Genomic DNA, 25,233 nt, shown 5'->3' on the forward strand with positions numbered 1-25,233 from the left:
TTTTTTTCATAGTAATATCGTCTCGTTACTTTTCCAACCCTACTAAAAGCAATCCTCATTTTCACTACTTGGCAATTCATCTTCTCTCTCTGAGCCCAGTTTCAAGAGGTGGAAAAGGACTGTAAGAAACAGGAAGCATGATATAGTTTCCAAGAAGCAGCATCATTAACAGGACAATGATGTCCAAGCCTGGCCTCTTTCAACCCTTCTAAAGGTGGAGATTAACTGCAGTACTCTGGGAATGTATTTTTTTCTAGTCACTGCTCCACAAGAGCTTTTACACCGAGCATTCTGGATACTAGAAGTGTAAAGTTTCCACCCACAACACCAGAAGCCAGCTGACCCGACAACGGAACTACCTGTTTGTTCCCAAAAGGTGCATTCCTGAGCACTCTGATGAGGATAGCATCATTCTTAAGAAAATGACACCCTAAGAGGACTATCCCAACAGTAAGAGAGAAAACATGCTTTAAAAAAAAAAAAAAAAAAAAAGATAAGAAAAGAAAAAAAAAATCTTCTAGCCCACCCTCTCAGAGCACAGCCAAGGAAAAAAAGAACTATTTATTCTTTCAATTCACGTATTTAAACTAGAATACAGCAACTTCATTAAAATCAGTGATCTTAACTTCTAAATTAAAAAGATACAAACCTGAATTGATCTACTAAACTGTATACACTATGTTCTCATTTCAGCTTACCAAAGTCAAAAGGTGGTGTGGTCTGACCTTTAGGAAGGAATAAGTCATGTTCAATAATGAAAATTCAAGTATTAGTCAATGTAAAGAAACAGTTTTTGAGAATTTTGCTGGAGAGAAAAAGAAAATATTTGGGCCGAATAGAAGGCATCAGAAAAATTCCTAGAGATGAAACAATGAAATCACAAAGTAAATAACATTACAGCCTGGTTTTTAGGGAACAGAGGTAATGATGACATACCCATCTCTGAAATTATATGTGGTGCAATGAATTCTAGCATTTCCTAGAACTGAGCTAGATTATATTTGTTCTAAATATTTAAAGCCTCATTAAAATACCCCAGGACAACAGCTTAACAGTATGTTGAACTTGCATTGAAAGAACATTTCAACTACGGACCTGGGACCCACCCCACAAGCTATACAACAAACCTATAAAATCCCAGGAGAGAAAAATCACGGCAAACCTTTAGACGTCTTCCTAAAGCCCTAGAGATGTGCAATACGGTTTTAGCTGTCCACGATGTGAGTGCTGAAGGTTAATAGTTAAAGACCAATGGAATGTTAACACAGTCTAGTACTACGCTTGAGTAGTGATGCATGGAAAGACACTGAAATTAAAACACTTTGTTCTGCATGTTCTGAAGTGATGTAACAGTGATGATTGGTTATATTAGATGACAAAGCAGGGCTTCTTAGGGCTTTTAACATACAATCGTATCTAACATTCTTCCAAATAACATATTCTTCCAATTCTTGTACAAATATACGAAGCTAAAATACAGAATTTTGTCACACTCCAGTTATCTTCTAATGGCAGCATTTGGTATGTTGATTTTTTTTTTCCAAAAGTAATTTTCAAGATAAAATGCTGATTGCCTTGACTTGTATGTCTAGAAAGCAAAGACTTACCTGTCTTGTTTTCTCTGACCTCAATAACAAAAACATTTATGTCAGGGCGGAATTTTGTCCCTGCTGGGGGTTCTGGAGTGGAAAGTGCCTGAGGTCTCAAGGCCTCTTGGCCTTCCACAGTGGGTGGTCTTGCTGGCTGTGTAGCAGATGGAGTACTTGAAGTTGTGAAATACTCTCTATCGATATCCGTTTCTGTTTCCTTTCCCACGACATCCTCAAGGGTGGTGGGAGGAACATGGGATGTTGATTCTCCGATGATTACCATGTCACTGGTTGTTTCTTCTCCAGGCTTCCTGTCAATCAAAGGTGGTTTCTCAGTGGGTGCTGGGGATGGCTTGGATGCTGAAGTTGTGTGGAGTCTTTCTACCGAGCTGAAGGCAGCTGTGAAATCACTTGGAACTGTGGCTTTAGCTGTTGAAAATTCTGGGAGTTCTGTGGCTACGGGCCTTTCGAATAATCCTGAGCCTAAATCAGTATAATCTAGGGATGTTTTCTCTCTTTTCTCAGTAGTAGTTTCCTCTATTATTTGGGTAATGTGGGTGCTGTAAGGTGATACAAATGCCCCTGGACTAGCACTTTCTGTTTCATGCTTCTGTTCAGGTTCTGGACTTAAAGACACCGTTGGCCCTATGCTTGGTGTTCGCGTTACCATTTCATCTGTTTCTGCTTTGTGCTCAGTGACAGCACCAGGTGGATGAGACATAGCGTGCTCAATTTTTCCAACTGGAGTTGTTTCTAAACCTGGGGCTCTCTCCGAAGCTGTCACCAATCTGTCTTCAGAGACTGTATACGCTGTCCTGTCACTCTCCTCTTTACCCACAGGTGTTGCTGCCTCCTTGGCGGTGGCAGCTGTAGAACTGAGGGCAGGAACTGGTTTCTCTGTAGTCTGTTCTTTCCAAGGGAATTCTTCCAGACTTGTTCCCCGTGTAGCTTCTGTCGCTGTTCTTATAGTTTCGGGGGAAAGAGTTGCTTCAAGCTGAGTCTGATTAATGACATGTATGTCTTGAGAGGGCTCACCTAGAACTTCATCTTCTGGCGGAACAGAAGGTACCAACACTCCCCATTCTGTCTTGGGAATTACAGACAGAGGAATAGTATGGGAACTGTCTACATAAGTTGTAGGTTCTTGGGTGCTACTATAATTAACAAACGCCAATCCTTCCACATCTGAAGTGTGTACAAATTGGGAGATAGTAGATACTGGCTCAGAGACATCCATAGCTTCTTCATCCAAAGCACTTCCTTCTGTGGCGGCATATATAACTTGGCCTTCCACGCTTGTGACAGGTGGAACTCTTTCCTCAGGTGTAGAATCTCTCAAAGTTGGCTTTTCTGAAATACCAATTAATGTAGTTGGCTGAAATCCAACTGTGAACTTCCCATGGTCTGTGGAGTCTTCCTCAGTGAACTCCTCTAATGGCTTTTGAGTACTATCTGGGACAAGAGTAAACTCATCCCCTACATCTTCAGTGAAACTTGGGATCTCTTTATCCTTCCCACTCACTTCTGTAGTGGTAAGTAAGGCAGGGGGCAATTTTGGAGGGCCTGCATCTTCTGTGGACTCTAAAGGCTTTACTGTTGTATCATCTTCATCCCATGCCCATTTTGATACAGTGACCACCTCCACACTTACAGTGCTGTGGCTCAAAGGCACTGTTGTAACACCCTCATCATACTTCGTAGTATCTTGATAGCCATCTGTTTCTAATTCAGCCGGTGTTGTTAAGTCTTCCTCTATATCTCTTGCCTCTGTCGGCACTACGCTTAACTTGGCCGTCGTCGGTGTTGGGGAATCAAAAGATTTGGTCATTTCCACTGAAGACTCTGTAAGATGAATTTCCTCTGAGGAAGCTGTAGAGAACTTCATTCCAGAGAAGCCTTCTTCCTCTATTTTTCCTATAAATGGGTCTTTGGTGATCTTTTCCTGTACCTCATCATCGGTATAAGTATCTGTTCTCATCTCTGGACTTAGTGTTTCTGTTCTTTCTCTTCCTTGCGCCATTTCTGTTCGTGGAGAGGGATAAATAACTGTGGGTATTCCCTCAACTAATTTCTTATCACCAGAATAAGGAAACAATTCTACTTCTGTATGATGCTGTGACGGGAAAGGTGTAGTGGACGCATAAGGGCCAAAAACATCTTCAGTTTTCCTCCCATTAGTTTGTTTCTCTTCCCAGGTGTCTGTGGATGATCCATCACTGTCAGGCACAGTTACAGGTGAAAGAATTGTTGATGCTGAGACTTGCTCCCTGTCCTCTGGTGGAGTGGAGGCGGTATCTTCTGAAGTCTTTGACACTGTCACGACTTCAGGTACTTGGCTAAAGGCCAAGGTGCTCTGAGTAGATCTAACTGTATCTGTGCTGTCTTCACTGTCATCTTCTCCCCACGTGAATCCATAGCGGCTTGTGGTCACAGATTCAGAAACAGTGATTACTGTTTTCTTTTCAGTTTTGGATTCCAGGGTCATTGTTGTAGACACAAATGGTGTTTCAGTTACAGACAATTCCTTGGAAGGAACGTGCTTGAAGACTTCCATAGATGTTACCAAGGGACCCACTTCTATTTGTTCAACTTGTGTAACTGATTCTTGTGTTTGTATGTCTTCCCAGACATCATCCCATGACTCTGTAGCATGATGGGAGACAACAGTTGTACTCTGGGGCACTTCTTTCTGAATTTCAGGTATGTCTGCCTTTCCAAGTGGTCCTGAACCAGAAGGTGGGTAGTAGTCCATATCCCCAGGCTTCATGGTACTACCAGCAGGGGTGGACGATTCAGTGGCTACTCCATGTGTGATAGCTTGAGCCTGAAATGTGGTTTTCTGCTCAAAATTGACTATATTTCCTACAGGAGGGAACTTGGTTGTAATGATAGGTAATTCGGTGATTAGAGGGATGACTGGTGTTGTTCTGTCGGGTACCATGTGCAGTTCTTCAGAAAAACTGGATGATGCAGTTTCTGCAAGGATATTCAGTTCGATGGTTGTAGCCTCTGATATATTCTGTTTAGCTAGAAAAATAATTTCAAAGAGTTGATTAGACAAGTCACTAATAAAAAGTTGTACGTCCAGTGTTTGTTAAGTGCTGCTGTGAATTTTGGGGTGACCCAGAAGTGTTTTGTGATGAAGGGTGTCTAGAAACTATAATTAAATTAATGCAAAAGCAGACAATCGAACATTTCACGGTCAGACTGATCACTCGTTTTGTATTGTAAGGGTTATCACTGCTTTTACCCATTAGGATGGATGACTACTTTTGGTTAAGGAAAACGAATATTTTGTTGTTTTAAGATAAGGAAAAGTCCAAAACAATATAAATGCAGAGTTTGGAAACGGGAGGTAGGTTACTTATCAGAAACTCCAGCAGCAGCTTGTAGCCTAGTAGGAAAACATGGTAAGGCTATTCTGAAGGCTTCTTCTGTACCCTGCCTCTAGCTTTCTCCCTCCTTCTCAAGCTGCACTGTGTCTCAGGGGAGAGGGAGGGCCTCAGATTGCAAAACAACAAAAAAGCCACATCAAATGTGCCCGAATTACATATCAACTATTACATTGTCCATAATGCAGAGGGTTTCATAAAAACAGGATATTAAACCTTTTAATACCACTCTTCTCTTGGTTCCAGGTGTTGGGACGTTTGTCTTCATCTTCGTTTCAACTCTGTAGTGTAGCCTTGGGTTTCTAACAAACAATAAGACGTTTCTGGCAGAGGCTGTTTGGCACTTGTAATAGTTCTACGTTTTGTTCTATGTTCTACACACTATGTTTGCAACTCTTACAAGGGTCCTGGTTCCAGGCTTACTTTAGCATGAAACGCAAAAGTAGAACAGGAAGTAAAGTACCCACATGATATATTTTCAGTCTCTAATTACAAATCACTGGAAACAACTCTGAGCATCAGAAAGAATGGGCTCAGGCAATAAAAAGTAACATGTCATCATAAAATGCTACATTATAATGCCTCCAGATTTACAGAGAATGGCCAGGCCTTTTTAAAGAAATTCAAATTGAGTATAAAAGTGACAGTGTATATAGACAAGATTCCTTTTCAATGCAGGGAAAATGCAGCAGGACACAAAGATTTTGTTTCTTAAGAAAAAAAAAAAGATTTTTCAAAAGTCAGAAACCAGTCACCACTAAACTCAGAAGGAGCTGTTCTAAGGAAACCTGTCGGCATTGTCTTGCCACATCCTGTATGACTTAAAACTAGCTAAATGCGTGATCTCCCTGATACGAGCTGTAAGATCTGTGGTATCTGTAATATCCGTGTCCAACTCCCAATGGTCCCAAAACAGGAGTCCTTGGAAAACTAAACTGGCTTCTTTGAACTCCCTCTACTCTGTCAAAATGTAATGATATTAGGCCAGTGAAACTGCTGTGTACGATACAAGAATCATAAACATATGTCGTTACGTATTGGGCCAAACCCACAGAATGTGCAACACAAAGGATGAAACTTTATGTAAACTATGAACTTTGATTATGGTACGTCCACATGCGTTCATCAATTGCAACAAACGTACCACTTTGGTGGGCAGTGCTGATAACGGGGGAGGCTATACATGAGAGGGGGCAGGGGTACATAGGAAATCGCTGCACTTTCCCCCAATTTTACTGTGACCCTAAAACTGGTCTAAAAACTAAAGTCTACCAAAAACCTTTGAGGCTGAAGCAATGTGCTTTTGTTATAAATCAGACTTGAGTTGTAACAGGTTCTTTATTTTTGTCTAGGATGAGCTCTTGTTAGCTGTGGTCGTTCCCCAGATTATTCTAAAGCCCAGATTCACTAATTTTATAATGAAAACTTGGTGGCCATTTACATTATGGTAACATTTAAATATTCTTCAAAGTCTGTCACTATTTGCCTATTACTATCTTATGCTGGAACAAAACTAAACAAAGAATAATTGGATTCTTTGAAGACATTAAATAATTCTTTTTCTCCTTGTAAGAAAAGCTTTTCCTATATTTATTTCCTGGAGGAAGATTGGGTCTATTTTGATTGACATGAACAACTTAAGAAGCCAAAATGTGGTTGACTATCTTTTAATTCAATTCTCTATCCTCTGAAATTCCATAGCTGTTACCTCATTTCACTGCCAAATATCATGTTTGTCTTATAACAGCTTTCTTTGGGGGAAACAGTAAAATGTACATTCAGAGAAAGTTCCCATGGAACCTAACATAATCACTTATCACACTGCATATTAGAGAAAAATTAATCATATTATTGTTAATAACAGTAAAAGAGCTTATTTTACTTTTTTCCTCTGAGTATTTCTTTCCATGGCTGATGAAATTAACTTAAAAGGAGATGATATTGGCATTAGGGCCCAACAGAAGGCTTAGGGATCGGGTTGTCCCATATTCTAACCCAAATTCTGGGCTAGCAGCTTTCTACAATGCAATGGAAATACTTTTATAGTGTTTTAAAAATGAAGGATTCAGATTTAAAAAACTGAATTGTACGTCATTGCCAATTATTACTGTACCATTTGTGTTGCCTTCCTCCAGTCCTGGAGCATAATAAATTGACAGCAATATGTCTCAGAGAATCTCCCTTACAAAGCCAGGATTTACGTGACTTTGTTTTCAAAAACAAGGCTTTTTGATAATTTTAGAGCTCTGTTTAAAAATCTGCTTATAATTAAGTTAATTAATTCTACTATTTGGAATAGAGAACCTCAGACTTCCTTTGGGGTTGGGTGGCTTTTTCGTCAACTTAACAGCTGATTTCCATCATAACTCAGAGTATCTGATCATTTGTGCCATTTGTTTCAACCATTCCAAAAAGAGGAAATGATTTTAAAAACCACAAATATCCACAAAGAGATATCTTAAGAATAAATGCTACTATGTTAATGAGGACTATTCTAAAGGTGAAAATGCAACTCCAAATTATTCCAAAACGGTCCTTCCAGAAGAATTCACATGGAGAAAATTTTGAATTGGAAAACTACTAGTGTCCTTTTAGCTTCATTACTGAGGAAGCCAACAGAAATCAGCATATTTATTTTCCCACAAAAGCTCCCTTCCAACCTCTGCAGCTGTCTGCCACACAGATGTTTTGCATCACTGTACTTATGGTATTTTATGTCCTATGGACTCTGTGCCTCTAAGACACAAGGCAGATTTTCCCAGTAAAATATAAAGACCCTATTAGCAGCATGATAGTCAATTTAACACCCACCCATACTACCTCCATTATATGAATATGACTAATTTCAAATTAGTTTCTTCTATATTAAAATGTTTTATAAATAAATGACTATAAGCATGAGAATTCACAAAGATAGAAAATATTCAAATAAGTTGATTCTGATCTTATTGTTAAATAAAGAGTAATGGCTGGAGCAATGACATTAGAATACAAACTATTTTTAAAAAGTTTTAGGAGTGATGGAAAGCTAACAGATTGAAATTCAATAAACAGAAGACATATTTAAAATACCATTTAGGGAAGGATTACTGTTGGTGCCTATGGTCAGATTATGATCGAGGGCACAAAAAAGAACAATAAGCATCCCTCAGGTTAGAAGGGGAGGCCAACTTTAAAAGTGAACGAATATGTAAGCAGTGTAGCATATAAAGTGGTGGGAACTTATTTAGCCTTCTCTAAACCACAATTTCTAGTTCCTAGCTTAATCAAACAGAGGGATATAAAAAATGAGGGTTCAAAGCTAGATCACCAGATGCTTAGAAATTAAAATTTCAAAACAAGGAAATTGCTTCAGGTGAGGAAGATGCTGGAGGGACAACTGAACAATTATACTCAATAGTAGACATGGCTGTTAGAGTTTGGTCTCCAACTTACAAAGGAAAAATGGGCTCAACGTCCAATGCAGTGAATTTAGATAATTAGAAAAACTACCCAAGGATGATGGTAATAAGATATTAGAATGGATTTTTTAGGGAGCATGCTCTATCTCCCTATCTTAGAGATCATTAATAACATAACATGAAAGATTATCATGAGTCTTGAGTGGCTTTGATTCACTTAAATTTGGGGATGCGTGGGTGATTTTTCAAAGCCCTAAGTCTCTAACTTACACAGAACTTACTTAACTCTGAGGTCAAAGAAAAATTAAAAATGCACAATTTAGTTTAATGAGCACAGGGAAATACACAGGAAAATTTTGTTTCACAAATATACGAATTTCCTTATTTTTCAAATCTACTTGACATGAATAAATTCTAATTATGGTCATCAGCCATTGTTAATTTTCTATTCAGTGATGTCAGAAGGAAAAGAGAATTATAGCAAAGTGAGGTTTGGTATTGCTTATTCACCAAGAAGTGGCTTTAAAAACTCTTTCTACATTTGGTAAAAAGCAACCAAGGAAAATATGGTTATATTTCTAAATTCCTCTACTTAACCAACCAGCTGTGCATCTCGGAAATGGCTTTCAGAACGATTGCTAAGGTCACGACTCTTATATACTTCACCTTAAGTATTTAGCCAGCCACTCACCACTCAGTTGAGTGACACTGCTGAGTGACAGCAGTCAAGTCATTTTGAGAATATTTTTGAAATTCTTTAAAATATATACATTAAGGAATCCTTGAAAAGTGAATTAGAAATTTGGGGAAGCTGTTGGCTTTGTGTGTGGTTCAAGAAAGATTTTTGTGTTATGACTAAGCCTTCTAAATCTTTTAGGTGCTGAATACATTTTGAATATAATAGGTCTTAGGGAAGAAATAAACAAGAACCTAACCCTTAGATTAGACTTGGATTAGTTTAGATTGCCCTTTGGTTTGGGAAAAAAAACAAAATTTGAACTATGATATTTGGAAGTTATATATTTCCAAGTTATACAGATTCAAATGAGTTAGAAAGAAGAAACTGGACCTAAATTTTCTAACTCTTCTCAGATTTTATGTAGATTTTTAGTAGGTGGTTATTGTATTTATTCTAAATATCTTGTCATTTCATGTGTTCATGTGAATTCCTCATTTAAATAAATAATTTAAAACATAACCAGGATGAGTTCTTTGGGGCTACAGACAGCCTTTAGTTTAAGTTTTACCCTGAGGGAGGGGAAAAAAAAAAAAAAACTTCTTTAAAAGTTTTCTCTAGCCAGTTTTATAAAGCACATGAAAATACAATTGAGCAAGGTAGTCAAGCAGGGTAATTCCACTCCTTTCCTAATTAAACCTCTCTAACCTGCCTTCTGACACCAATCTGATTTCAGTTCTTAATCAGAGTCACTTAATGTAAAAATGATTTGAGAGCTTCAACTACTTGAAAGTCACTGTTAAAAGAATGTGCATCTTTCTACTTTTGGAGATAGGCTTTCCTTTTTATCGTCGTTTCTTTTCCTGAAAATAATGAAGAACTTTTCTGTTGTTTCAGGGTCTAGGAACAAAAGTTAGTATTTCCAGTGGCTTTTTATGGCCGGCTTGTATTGCACTGACACACAACACATGGCTTTCACACCCAGAAATTTGAGTCTATGGGAGATGTGGGCAGAGACACCTCGGCAGGGAAGCAGTAGCATGTGAACTCACGCCTTTCCACTGCACTAACGGCTCTTCTGCTGACCACTCAGACATCCTAGCTGTGACTTTTTTGTGAATAAAGACCGCCTGTGTATTGCACTTTAGAAACCAATTACATAATAGGCTAGAATATTTTCTCCTCTTTTCAGTTACATATTGCTAAAACAAGATGTCTTGGAAACTTAGTAAAATCCTTTCGCTGTATTTCAACGTGACATGGTTCTACTTGGAACACACCCCAAATTCTAGGAAATCTTTGTTTAGCTGGCACAACAGTACAGACCTTTCAGTAAAAAAGCACAATGAGACTCTGGATTGCTTGCTTCTTTGATCAGGTGTTGGACAAACGTGATACTATATCATGTGACTACTATTGCTAAAATAATTTAAGGACATCTGAAAAATTTAAATTAAATCACGAATGTTACTTAAGTCCAATTTTAAGTAGCAGACCTAACTGAAGATAGCCTACGTCACATCTTTCAAAGAACATAGACTGTACTTCAATATGATACTAGAGAATCAATGATTAGAAGGCACACATTTCCATCACTTGAAATAAAATAAGATAAATGGAGATATTTACTTATAGCGTGGCTTCTTAGGTATTAACTGAAATGTTAGGATTATCCATCGCTGTTCCAAGTACTCACCTGCAATTACTGAAATTCCAATTCTCCGCCATTTCAAAGAAAGACATACCAAACAAAGACAAAATAGCCAGAACTCAAGGACTCAACTCAGCCACAGCTGGCCTCAACACTAGAGCACCAACAATCGAATTACATTTAAGGACCGCAATTAACGTTAAAAAAAAAAGAATAATCAGAAATATGTTCGGTGGTTCTAGGTGCGATGGAGCACAGTTGAGACCTGAACTTGATTCCTTTCCTCATCGCCTCTGAAAGAACATCTGTCAAACTTCCTGTTACGTTAACCGTATCACTGCCGTTCTGTTTATCTGCTTTTGAAAGTCACTCAACTGTTTCCGTTCTGTGCATACACTGCAAGACATGGAATCCATTCCCATCGCTAGGTGAACACCAATGCATGTCTCCGAAGTATTTTTTAAAACTCTATAATTTTTATAAAGGTATCAAACACTTACGTTTAAAGCAGTAGGCATCAAATCTGCTATCAGGGGGAGGGAAGCCTGTCTGGTTCTCAAAACGATACAGGGTTCTCACCCCAAGCAAACCACCTCCACACTGGGCCCTGGCCACAGTCACAGGGTGGCGAACGCTGGCGTCGGACAGCCACCCATAATCGCACTGGTCAAAGCCATTCCTCCAAGCTGCTTGGAGTTCCCCCACTGTCGCCAGCCGGGCGTCCTGGTTCTCACACTCTTCTTCGGCCTCCTCAAAGGTAAATTTATTGGGAGCAGTGATATGGAACACATCACCTGAAAGAAGAAAAATGAGAAAAAAATGTTATTCCTTCCTTTCCACTTTAGGGGTGCAGGGGCAGGGGGGTAGGTGGTCGTCTATAATACTTTTTTCATGGCAAGGCAGCAGCTGCTGATACTTTAAAGCAGGAAACACAGCGGTTACTCAATTTTGTTACATATAACAGAAAAGTTCCCATATATTAACTTTATATTGTCAGATGTCTATGGCCTATGGGTATATAGAAGCCACCATCTGATAGTAAAGTCACGATTAATTCTTTAAAAATGAACAAACCTTTCCAATGGATTCTTTGCATTGCTATCTAGGAAACGAGTTTTCTCTTCAGTGAAAGATCAGGCTGGAAAGGAAAACTGTACCGAATGTCCCCGAGGTCATTTCACTTCGCTTCACCTGAAATCCCACAGTAGTTCTCAGACCCTCCTCACATATCACAGCCATCAAAATGGACGGACTACCATCAGATGAAACAACAGGACGAGAAAAACTCCAGGGTCTGAAGACGGGAAGGGACAGAAGCAGGATGGAAGGCTCTTCCGTGTGAGGCCCGAGACTGCCTGGATGGTTACGTCAGCCGGGGTGAGAGTGCGTGGAGGCCAACCACCATTAGCTCCCACTCATCTGGCCAAAGTGACCCAGGGCCCCAGGGAGGAAGGGGCACTTTTTTATTTGCCCCCTAGGGTGCATACCTCTTGCAGTCCGTCTGCCCAAAGGTGGGGGGGGGCACCTTTTTCCAGGTCTCACAAAGACACCATAAATGCTAGCAGGGGCTCTAACTAGATTGAAGAGGCTCTTACATGCGCTTGTGGATTAACAAAGAAAGGCTGAACCTTTCCTTTACTCATCACGTGGCCCAATGAGCAGAGAGTATGTTCGTAATGACTTAACATGTCACAGTAAAATATTCTGGAAGTGCTGGGGTTCGTTAATTGGTACTTGGGTAGCTAACAAGACAACCCACTGCAGTAAATTCAATGCAAATTGAAGGATGCTTCTCACATGTGAGCACAAGTGGCTCAAAGGGGCAGAATTAGAGGATACCTAAGCGAACACAGTAGGCAGGGGGAATAGAGAATGAGGCTGCGAGGCCGCAGAAATATTGATGGCCAGTTACTGCAGCAGCTGCAAGTCCTGCATGCACCTCACCAAGGCCGCTCTCTGACTCTCCGATCTATCGGGCAAGGGGGACTCCAGCTCTCTGGATCTGGCTCTTCACCTGACTAAAGCCAGATGCAACAAGCAATTATTTAAAATGAAGAGAGCCATTACTCTCTCTCAGTGTGGGAGAGCCTTATAGAGCAGGAAAAGCCAGTCATGGGAAAAATGGCCAGATCACACACGTCTGCTTTTGTCACTATGACTCTAACGCTGGTGACAAAACCAGGCCAAATCCCCATAAGAGCTATTTGAAGAAGAGACAGCGAAATGACTTTTACTGGCCTGAAAAAAATTTTAAAAAGGGAGAGGGGACAATGGGTTTCTGTCCTTAACTGTGGAGGCCGGCACAGACTGTGACCTCAAAGCCAGAAGTACACTCTAAGAATGTAAGTTCCTGCTCCCCATTCCTGGGGAGCCACCTCCCTCCCTGAGAAGCTTTAAAACCACCACTTCCTTAGTACACATTCTAGCTAAGTGAGTGACATTTCAAGTTCCTGGTAAGAAACAGGTGCTCTTTTTCTTCCATCCTTCCCTTCCCAGGCAGTGCACTGGAGGAAGCTGCTGCAGCAGAGCTTTGGGGAGCCGCTGGCCGGACAGCCGACCCATCTCACCTGTGGATGTGGCTTAGGGCAACCGGGGGTGGGGGTGGGGGGCAGAGAGAGAGGCTGCGGCTGTGTCCTCCTGACTCAGTCACTTCAAAGGAATGCAAGTGTGAAAGAGGGCAGCAGGCCAAGATGCTTCCCTCCAAGGTGGAACACTTGCATTTGTTATTACAGCTGGAAGATCCTTCTGCTGCCTTAGTTCCCTGCCTAGTGACGTACTTCAGCTCTGAGGCCAAACTACTGTTCCTTTACACTAAGAAGAGCCATCAGCCAACCAGGGCAGGAAGAGACATATAATTGATCTAGTAAAAGTCTGCTGCTCCAGGCAGCGATGCCAGGCTGTGTGTTGGGGGAAATGGACTTCTAGTGTGGCCAAAGAGCTAAGGCAGAAGACTGACTGCATGGCTTCATGGGTAACTGGTTTCCCTCTTTGAAACAGCAAACATGTTTGGGGTGTTGAAGAATGGTTTCAGAAGATGCTGGTAGGTTAAAAAAGGGAATTCCCTTATTATTATTATTATTATTATTATTATTATTAAATTGATGAAGATTGGGACATCTGGGCGGTTCAGCGGTTGAGGGTCTGCCTTGGGCTCGGGGAGTGATCCCAGTGATGGTGTCCCACACTGGGATCCCCACAGGGAGTCTGCTTCTCCCTCTACCTGTGTGTCTCTGCCTCTCTCTCTGTGTCTCTCATGAATAAATAAATAAAATATTTTTTTTAAAAAGTCGATGAAGATCTACTTATAAAAGTTTTCATATAGAAACTCTTGTTAAATCTTACTTTACATTGCAGTCAATTATTTAATTCATTTTTTTGGAGGATATAATTTACATCCAGCTATCCAATACCCATAAAATGATCATATTACTTATTTGATTAAACTCTATTGTCCCCCAAGGCCACCTATTTTCCTTTATATATAGGAACTTTTCAAACTGCAAAAAAAAAAAAAAAATTGAAGAAGATTGATATCACCATTGGGCTTCATTCAACTCAGATTTAAAAAATATTAACTGGCACTGAGTTTAAGGCGAGAATCAAAATAATTTATTTATAAAGCTATATATGGCAAATCATTTTATTTCAAGATGAGGAAAAGAAAAGAAAAATACTCATTTTAACTCTGTTCCAAAAAGTACCTAAGACCTCCTAAATCATGATTGTTTAACACGAACATGACTTTGCCCACTTCAAAAATCTAATAATAAAATCTAATAATATAGTAAAGCATCCCGCAGTATAGAATTATCTTACTGTATCTCGAAGCTGTTACAATTAATATTCAATCCATACCAAAAATGAGAAGTTAAACATCCAAACTTTGCCCTTCCTACGTATCCACCTCAAAATATCAAGGCCAGGACATCTTATACTTTTCTAACATACGCCAGAATAGCCTCGCATCAGGTTTATACTGATATCCAAGCCAGAAAATAGAAAAGGTAAGTCAATAGGTAACACACAGGGGATCCCTGGGTGGCTCAGGGGTTTAGCGCCTCCCTCAGCCCAGGGTTTGATCCTGGGGGCCCGGGATCGAATCCCACATCAGGTTCCCTGCATGGAGCCTGCTTCTCCCTCTGCCTGTGTCTCTGCCTCTCTCTCTCTCTCTCTCTCATGAATAAATAAAATATTTTTAAAAAATAGGTACACACAGCAGTAATTGAACTAACTTATATTACTAAGTGTCTTGGATTCCTAAGACATCTATGACCTCTTGTCTTGTATTATTTTATCCATTAGATGCCTGGTTTTAATTAGATAATCCTTTAACACTATATATCTTTTATCTAACATAATACAAATGTAGGTGACCTATTGCTTAAATCAGAATTAATTATTAAAAGCTTATTGTTGAAGATGTGAATCAGAAAGACTGTTAACTTATGGTCCAAGTTCAAAGAACATAATTTCCAAAAATGTCTTCTACAGAACACTGGTGATCCTTGAGATGTCCATAGTATTCTACAGAAAAGAGATTCCATGGACAACTGCACTTGGAGTTATGATTTGTAAAGCATTTGACCAGAGAACTCTCCTTTCCCCATAGAATACAATTAATAGTCCATGGACCTGTCTCATGGAATAGTTTTCCAAACTCAATGTATCCATAGGAAGTATAATTTAGTATTAAGTTTCTGCTTGCCTACGTGTCAACCTGCTTAAGATAGAAGCAAAGTGGACCAGGGAACCAAACAGCATCAAGACAAGAGCCAAAACACTAGAGTACAAAGCAAAGGGCCTATGAAGTCCATTGCCTCCCAGGGTTGCCTCAAAGACTGCCCGTGAGCACAGAGAACTGGCAAAAGCAGAGAGCCTTGATGCAGCATCTAGGATGGTATTTAAGCTGACCACGGAAGAAGTTCATTTCTTTTTTAAAAGATTTTATTTATTTATTCATGAGACACACACAGAGAGAGAGGCAGAGACATTGGCATAGGCAGAAGTAGGCTCCCTACAGGGAGCCTGATATGAGACTTGATCCCGGATCCCAGATCACGCCGAGCCAAAGGCAGAGGCTCAACTGCTGAGCCACCCAGGCGTCCCAAGAAGTCCATCTCTTAAAATAAGATCTTTTTGAAAAAAGTAAACCAAACAACAACAGATAAAAACAGGCTTTCTCCTCAATAAAAAATTGTAGACACAAAGCTTTCCCATAGAATAAAAGCTTATCCCACAGGAAAAAAAAATGCAGATTTTAAGCTAAACACTCTCCACTTTCACAATGAGAAAGCAGTCAAGATGTTAAGATTTTCAATGTTTCCACTGATCTACTTTCAGTTTTTTTCCACTATTTATTTATTTATTTATTTATTTATTCATGAGAGACAGAGAGAGAGAGAGAGCCAGAGACACAGACAGAGGGAGAAGCAGGCTCCAGGCAGGGAGCCCGATGTGGGACTCGATCCCAGATCCCAGGATCACACCCTGAGCCAGAGGCAGACGCTCCACAGCTGAGCCACCCAAGCATTCCTACTTTCAAATTTTAAAACCATAGTCAGAAATTATTTCTAGGTCAAATTGTATGTCCTAAACTATAGCGCAGCGGAGTGAAATGAGACTGCTATGAAGTCTGGGCCAGTGACAGTAATGTAGCTCCAGCCTTGGTCCAAAAATGAATGATCCTAAGAGGATGCATCAAAACTTTAGAGTCTAAAGTCCAGAAGCAAGGGCAAATCAGGCACCAAAGAATCAAGAGAAAGAGAAAACAAACATAGGAAATCAAACAAAGCAACTCAGCGCATTTGCTTAGTTTCTCTCTCTACAACAGGTCTCCATTGGTCAAGTTTTGTAAGTTCCTGCCCCTAAGGTATCCTAAAGGTACCTCCTTGCCTCTGATGTAGGTTAGGTAATCAAAGTTCCTTCTGAATCACGGTACTGCCTTTAGAAAGGGAGAGAAAGCAAAACCTTTTGTGAGATAAAATGCCTATTTCATTAGCATAGGACAAGGCTGTGTTGTGTTTCTACCCCTGAATACTTGTAACTGAGCCATTTCGTGTATTTCAGATTTACTGGATAGTTGCCTTCCTGGAAGGCAAACATTACTTTCACAAGTTGACAATGAGTCGATGAGGATGAGTCGAGTCTTAGTTCTAGAAGTAGCCTCTTCAGGGCAGCCACATGTATAAGACACTTATCATCTAATTTGTAACTAGAGTATAGATTTGGAACATGTTTGTAGATGTTATCTACCTATGAGAGAATACTTAATTTTTTCTCTAAAGAAAACAAATGAAATGTCAGGAAAGAAATACAGAAAATGATTCACATGTATAAAACAACACATTACTTAACGTAAAAGGCCAAGTTAATTTAAGTTAGCATAAGTAAGAATTCGTTGAGGTGTATACATACGTGCTCACATATGTACACACATGATAGGTAGTAATGCAGAACAGAGGATTTCACACATAGGATAACTTGCATATTCTTGTGAAAAACATATATACAGTATCTTAATGCATATTTTTTTCCAAAATCTCAAGTTAAATGTTGTTGGTTTGAGGTATTCCTCTTGTTTCAGCTTTCTAGGGATGTCCTAGAAGAAACTGGAAGACACTGCTGGCGAGACTTTAATAGCTGGTGACATCCCACAAACTAAATTTACCTTAATCATGGGAATTAACATCATCAGAAATATTAGGAAAAAATACTGACAAAAAAAATACTAAATCTGACAACTAACTGCTACAAGACTCCCTGAAAATTGGACCATGCATGTTCTTTTTTTTCCACACTTCTGATTGCTAAATGGAAAAGTGGCTTCTTGGCAGACTAAAAAAAATGACACATACTGAAAAGGCGAGCAATGATGAAAACAAATCAAACATTAAAAATGACCCACACTGTTCAAAAGCTGGAGTTTATAGCCAGGAGTAACTTGACACAATTATTAAGGAGCTTAGTTCTAGGGCAAAGCTAGGATAAGATCTTCCTCTCCTGCCGACAATTCCCTGTAAACACCAAGGAGAAAGGGGGAATTGGCAGGAGTGGGTCATACATAATTATTGCAACCTCTCCTGGACTCAGCGGACAGGTGGCCAAAGCTGGGATCCCACCATTGTTTTCTTGCTGAGTATATTTGCTGGGCAGTCTGTTAAGTGCTTGTTGTTGTTGTTGTTTTTAATGTTTATTTGTCCTCATAACCCTTCTATAATGAACTGTCTGGTCTGAAAATAAGTTCTAAACTAATGATGATTCCCTTTACCCATTTGGAAAAAAGAATTCTCTGATTTTCTTTCACTTTAAGGAAGTTCAAGATGTATAAATGTGACTACATTTCCTTGCTATGTAAGTTTAAATAAGCAATAAATTATGTAAAAGTAGCTAGAGTGTACGAGCTGGAAGTAGTCACGTAAAATGAGCTTCTAAATGCTGATATAATAAAACCACTTATGGCAAGTAGCCTGGTGATAAAAGCAATTCAGCATAATTATTATTAGCTTTGAAGTTTTAAACTTTAAAGTTTCAAAGGAGGTTTCTTTTTTTTTTCTTTCTCCCCCTCTCTCTCTGTCTCTCTTGTCTTCTCTCACTCTTTCACTCTTGCTCTTTTTTTTTTTTGACTGTGTCTATATACACACACGATCAAAGCATCGAAGACTAATGCTCATTATACTCTGGATCACAAAATCCATCAGCTGTACATGTTTGATTAACAGCTAACATACGCTGCTATATAATCTTTTGAGGGCCGATATTTGAAGATAATTCAAAAGCATGTCAGTTCCCCTAAGATTTGATCCTTTAACCCGCACAGAGGCCAGCCTTCTGTTCCTGGGGACTAGAAAGCCTCAGGGGCCGCCAACGTAACTTCACTTCATCTCTAGAGCTAGGCTGGCATTGTTTCCAATTTAGGGGTAATGAGATTGGTAAGAGAGATCAGCACTTTTCAGATTTCTTACTTGTCTTAGGCTGAAGGAGAAGCATGATGTGGCTTGTAGCATAGATAGAACTTTGCATTTTTAACTTCTAATTAATTAGTAAAGACCTGTCATCAGTTGGCTCTGATAGTCCGTTAACATGCTCTAAGTCAGATAACAATGCATGAGAAAAGGAATCCACAGGATTGTCAGTATGTTATTATATAAGATCTCCTGTATGTTGATTTGAAAGGCTTCAGCAACAGGAAGCCCCACTAAAATTTAAATATATTTAATGGTTTTTCAGGGTGTCAGATCTCATTCTTTCCCACTGACAGAGCAGTAAGACTTTAATTAGAGTGAGAAGGAGGCTCTAAAAAATTTCTGGGTGTCTGAGTCTTCAAAATATATGAGATTGAACGTGTTATTTGATTTGACAGGCACAGTATGGCTGCAGGTCAACACAGGACGATCAGCCTAGTTTAGCTTTTTTTTTTTTCTTTTTACTTTTCACAGCTGAAAGGTAAATGGCCACTGTACTTACAAAGAAGCATTTTCAATTCAGAACTCTAAGAGATCTTGACATCAAAACCTTACAGCAAATGACTATCACATGTCTCAAGGGGCATATGTCAGGACAAGTCTACTTACGTACAGTAAGATTATAAATGCAAGGGACTATATATAGAAAATCCTAAGGATGCCATTAAAAAGCTATTAGAACTAATAAACAAGTTCAGCAGAGTTGCAGAACACACAAGACCAACATATAAAAATCAATTGCCTTTCCACACACTTCCCACAACTAATCAGAAAAAGAAATTTTAAAAAACCTTCCATTTTGATTTGCATCAAAAAGAACAAAATATTTAGGATGAAATTTGACAAAAGTACTGCAAAACTTATACTCTAAAAGCTATAAAACACTGAGAGAAATTAAAGAAGGTCTTAAGAAATGGAAAAACATCCCATATTCATGGATCAGAAGATTGAATATGGTTAAGATGGCAATATGCCACAAATTTATCTAGAGATTCGATGCAATCCTTATCAGAATCCCAGCTGGCTTCTTTGTAGAGATCGATAAGCTGATCCTAAAATTCATATGAGAACTCAAAGGACCCAGAATAACTAAAATAATTTTGAAAAAGAACACAGAGGTCTTATACTTCCCAATTTCAAATTTACTGCAAAGCAACAGTAATCAAGACAATGTGGTACTGACATAAAGTACAGACACATAGATTAATGGAATAGAATGGAGAGTCCAGAAACAAACCCATATATCTATGATCAGTTGATTCTCAAAAAGGTGCCATGGCCATTAAATGGGGGAAAGAATAGTCTTTTCAACAGTGATGCTGGGACAACTGGATATATATGCAAAGGAATGAATTTGGACTCTTACCTCATACCACATACAAAAATTAACTCAAAATCAAAATAAAAGTAAAACTTAAAACTTATAAAACTTGTAGAAGAAAACACAGAAGCAGGCCTTCATGACTGGGGATTTGGCAGTGTTTTCTTAGATATGACACCAAAAGCACAAACAACCAAAGAACAAATAAAAACTAGACTTCATTAAAGTTTTTAAAAATTGTATGTCAAAGGACCCTACTGTGAAAGTAATAAAGACAACTCATGAAATGAAAAAAAAATATGTACAAATCTTCTGAAAAGACACTTTAAAATCTAGAATATATAAAGAACTCCTTCCACTCAACAACAAAATTGAGTTGCCCAGTTAAAAATGGGCAAAGGTTCTGAATAGACATTTCTTTCTTTTAAAAAAAAAATTTTATTTATTTTATTTTATTTATTTATTTGAGATAGAGAGAGAGGGTGCACAAGCGGGGGGTGGGGAGACAGAACAGCAGGCTCTCCACTAAGCAGGGAATTCATTCGACATGAGGCTCAATTCCAGGACCTTGAGATCATGACCTGAGCCAAAAGCAGACACTAGGACAGCCCGGGTGGCTCAGCGGTTTGGCTCTGCCTTTGGCCCGGGGCGTGGTCCTGGGGAACCTGGATCAAGTCCCCCATCGGGCTCCCTGCATGGAGCCTGCTTCTCCCTCTGCCTGGGTCTCTGCCTCTCTCTGTGTCTCTCATGAATAAATAAATAAATAATAAAATATTTTTTAAAAAGTCAGAAACTGACTGAGCTACCCAGGTGCCCCAAGATTTCATTATTTTTTAAATTGAAGTTTAAGGGGCATACATAATATTCATTTTAGGTATACAACATAATGATTCGATATTTGTATATATTGCAAAATGACCACCACACTAAGTCTAGTTAATATCCATCACCATACATAGTTACAGATATATTTTCTTATGATGAGAACTTTTAATATTTACTCTCTTAGCAACTTTCAGATATGCAATATAATATTATTAACTATGGTTTCCATGCAGTATGTTACATCCCCATGACTTATTCATCTTGTAGCCACACTGAATAAACATTTCTCCAGAAAATATATAAATGGCCAATAAGCACATAAAAAGTTGCTTAACATCATAAACCATGAAAGAAATACAAATTAAAACCACAATGAGATATCATTGCATACCCACTAGGATGGCTATAATCAAAACTCAGATAAAAAACAAGTGTTGGCAAAAAAAGCGAAAGAATCAGATCCTAAGAGAGTGCAGGTCAGAATTTAAAATGGTGTGGCCACATTGGAAAATAGGCTAGCAGCTCCTGAAAAAGTTAAAAAATAGAGTTACCATTTAACCCAGCAATTTTAATCATTACAACGCAATCATTACTCAGATAAGAATTAAGATATTCTTATGTGAGAAATCAGAGATTTGGGGGAGCCTGGAGAGCACTTTCTCTCTTCCTGGCTGGTAAGACTATCTGTTGCTTTGGTGGGAAATCCATGGTGGCCACAGGAGTTTACTGCAGTGGAATAGGAAAAAGCACATATCCAATTATGTAGCCTTTCCTTATGGCAAAAAGCAGGGTTAAAAAAAAAGAAAAAGAAAAAGAAATACTTGACAAGGTTTTCATGAGGATTAAGTTAAACAATAATACAACCAAACAATAAATAGTTTCCTTCCTTATCTTACCCGTGGAGCTGCTTCATGATCAATCTATGAAAATCATTGGATTGAATGAGAACATCATTTTCAGAGGTGCTGCCATTGTGCCATGCTGGTGGCTTTCCTCACTGACTCTTAGCTACGCTGCTCTAACACTTACACCCGAATATCTTCCAAGTACAGTTTCAGGTCCCTGAAACTGTTAATTTCCAAAGCCTACATAAGAAGCCACAGCCACAGCTATGATCTGTAGTTCCAGCAGTTCTGTGGAGAATAAATGAGAAGTTCTTAGCATCTTCTAGAAGGCACCAAACCAAAGTGAACCAAAGTGAAGAGGTTCTATAATCTAGAATCAATATTTGAATCATCCGCTGATCCATGGACCCAGCAGGAAGCTCTTCTAGCTGACATGGGACTTCTTAACTACATAAGACCAGTATCACTAATTCTTAGATAACTCCTGCCAGTGAAGTATTTTGTAGGTTATATACTGTAGATTCCACTAAAATTAAAAGTCAATCTGAGAATCTACAGGAGCGAAATCATGGAGTTTCTAGATTTGATATCTGATTTTTGTCCAGTCGGAGCCTCCAAAAAAGCCTGACCCTTCAAGCCCTGCTTAAGACCTGTTTAATGACATCTGAGCCTTTACCTAAAGTTTTAGTTTTGCATATCTAAAGGAGATCATATGATAGCAAAAAGGAAAGGTTATTTTTTGGTTCTAGGCCAGACACAAGGAGGACACAGAAGTATTACACAAATCATGGAAGTGATAGAATCATCCTGGATTTTGACATGAAGAAGCAGTATAAAAATTAACCTGTAAATTGTGAATAGGTACAAAGGAACCAATCCCAGAGAGGGATGATTAGCTAGGGTGGCAGGAAAGGGAAATTACTGTGAGAAGCTGGAAAAGAGAAAAAAAACTATCTCTAGGAAGGAGTTCTTTCTAAGAGACACCATGGGGAAGAGTGAGAGGAGCAATTCAAAGAGAAAAATTAGTATCATGGTGATCCAATAAAGATGGAAAAAAATAGATTCTTAGTAAATTTGGTGAAAAAGTGAAGCATTTTTTCAAATATTACAGAAAGGGAAGGGTAGTGGTAATTGTATTCCAAAAGAGACAAAGTTTGAAGAAATAATGCAATTGCCACCAAGTATTTCTTGAGTAACTATTAGGATTGTATTAATGGGATAGGTCCTTCATTGCGATTGAGAGAGGTAGAGATGTCTACGGCCTTATCTCTACCAGCAGTTACAGAAGTTTTGCAAAACAAAACAGATCACATTTTGTATTCGGTGACTATGAAGCAAGGAAAGGACAGTTAAACACCAAGTATGTGGAACTATCTCTATGAAAAATGAGAGTTCAGAGTAAGGAAATCTCTGCTTGAGCTGGAAGAGCCAAAGATGGGCTCTTGAAAGCAGTAAATCTCCAGGCACAGGGATGAGCAGTGTTGGAAAGCTGGGGCGGGGTGGGGGGGTGTATGTTCTCTGAGAGGACCAAAGCAGAACTGCAGGTAAGAGCAAGCACAGGGTCTGTGGAGGGCTGGTACATGGATCATGTTAGAAAGACAGAAACAAGGTTGAAGTGGTTACTCTCTAACCAGGTTTGAGGGGCTTCAAAGATCACGCAGAGTTTATGCTTGAGGAGAAAGATGATAAAAAATTCACTAAAAGATGAGACACCTGAGTGGCTCAGTGGTTGAGTGTATGCCTTCGGCTCAGGGTGTGATCCTGGGTTCGGGGATCAAGTCGCACATCAGGCTCCCTGCATGGAGCCTGCTTTTCCCTCTGTCTCTGTCTCTGCCTCTCTCTCTGTCTCTCTCTCTGTCTCTCATGAATAAATAAAACTCTTAAAGAAAATTTACTACAAGATGTTGAGCAGGAGAAGAACATGGACACAGTAGTTGAGCGCTTTGATGGTTGTAAAACGGGCCCCTTGAAGGTGTGTTAAAGGCATAGGCATTATCTGTGAGAATCAAAACCTGAGGTGAGACACAGAAAGAATTCACAAACTAGAAACATGGGCACGGCATTTAGAAGAGAATTCCATGCAAAACTAGAAACATGTCCATTTTCACTCATTCGTTATTTGGGTATACTTGTGCGCCATTCCTCCTACAAGGCATTTGACTTATGGTTTACCTACAAGGAACAAGTTTAAATTAAACAAACTGATAAGGAAATTGGAGTAATGAAAATCTGGGAAGTAAGCAGAATGGTGATTAAGTCTGGAGAGAGGTGAAGTTATCCTGAGGGCAAGCGCAAAGCAAGGTGAGTTAGAGTGGGCACTTCTAGTCTGGAGGTTAATTCAGTAATTCACACATTTCTTCAACTCTATCTATGGAGCACTTACTATGTGCCAAGAGCATCATGGGGATATACATGACTCCTTCCCTCCCAGAAGCCGAAGTCTTAAGGGAGAAAGAGAGAGAGAGAGAGGCTTAAGCAAACATTTGGGGGCGGTTAAGGTCATATATTCAAGGTTCAGAGATGTAAAGGTGAGAAAGACAACTAGGACTTAGGAAGAATATAGGAGATGAAAAGGAAAAAGCCCATAGTACAGACACATCAAAGTGCTGGGAGCCTTACGTGAAAGCCAGGCAATCAGAATAGGAGGGTAGTGGTTATTTCAGGTGAAGTAATAGCCAAAGGGTAGGGATACAGAGAAAATACAGGCCATAGAAGGATGAGATGTAAGTCCCCACATTGCCCATATCAGAGCTCCTAGATCGATCATTTGTCAGGTCTAGGGATGAGCCTGGAAGTATGGACTCATTTGCAAGGAAACTAGGCAGGTCACCTGTGAAAATGAAAGCAGTCTGACCTCACCTACCACCCCATGATTCATCTTCAGGGAGGATTAAACTCCTTTATAAAGGAAACTGTTTTCTTACAAGTACCTGCTACCATAAAGAAATCAAATGGTCAATTTATTAGTTTTATTAAAGAAACAACTGAAGATTCCTAAAATGTTTGAGTGGGGTTTTTAGACAAAATATTTACATTGTATTCCCTTCTTTCCAGCATTCTCTTATCTAACTTATTTAGGATATCTTTTTTTTTTTTTTGCTATGACACACGTACTTTCTATCAAATTGCCAGGTTTTAGCACAGAAATGCATTAATTCACAAAGCACTTCCAGGATTATTTAAATCTCCCACTTGCATGACCTCCTATGGGGAATCAGATACCAGATTAATTCCTGAACATTGTTACTCAAGAATATAATGTTCTAATCAGATAATAAACTGATTAAACAATTTAGGAGGGATAACACAAGAATTCTGTTTTTGCCACTGTATTAATTTTAATTCTTCAGTAATATTCAAGCAATTTATGGTATTCAAAATGCCTTGACATGAAAAAGAAGTAAGACATTTCCAGTTATTTTCTATATATTTCAAAGTACTAAACTCAGACCTTGAGAGAATACTGCAATCAGAACATCTCAGAAAAATTCAAGTTTTAAGAAAATTCCAGAGAAGAAATTTTACAGTCTGTCAGGATTATTTCTACATTTTGCAGTATTCATTGTCAGAAA

The 25,233-nt window shown here is 39.1% G+C and overlaps 1 protein-coding gene across 1 annotated transcript in view; it reads right to left on the reverse strand.

The window, feature by feature from the left end:
* The window catches only part of VCAN (versican), a 111,376-nt gene that overhangs the window by 60,934 nt on the left and 25,209 nt on the right, over positions 1-25,233 (reverse strand). The window contains 2 exon segments of the mRNA XM_038532407.1: positions 1,608-4,616; positions 11,210-11,503. Coding sequence (XP_038388335.1) covers positions 1,608-4,616; positions 11,210-11,503 — 3,303 coding nt within the window.

The sequence above is a fragment of the Canis lupus genome, chromosome 3 (genome assembly GCF_011100685.1).
Source record: "Canis lupus familiaris isolate Mischka breed German Shepherd chromosome 3, alternate assembly UU_Cfam_GSD_1.0, whole genome shotgun sequence".
NCBI lineage: Eukaryota > Metazoa > Chordata > Mammalia > Carnivora > Canidae > Canis > Canis lupus.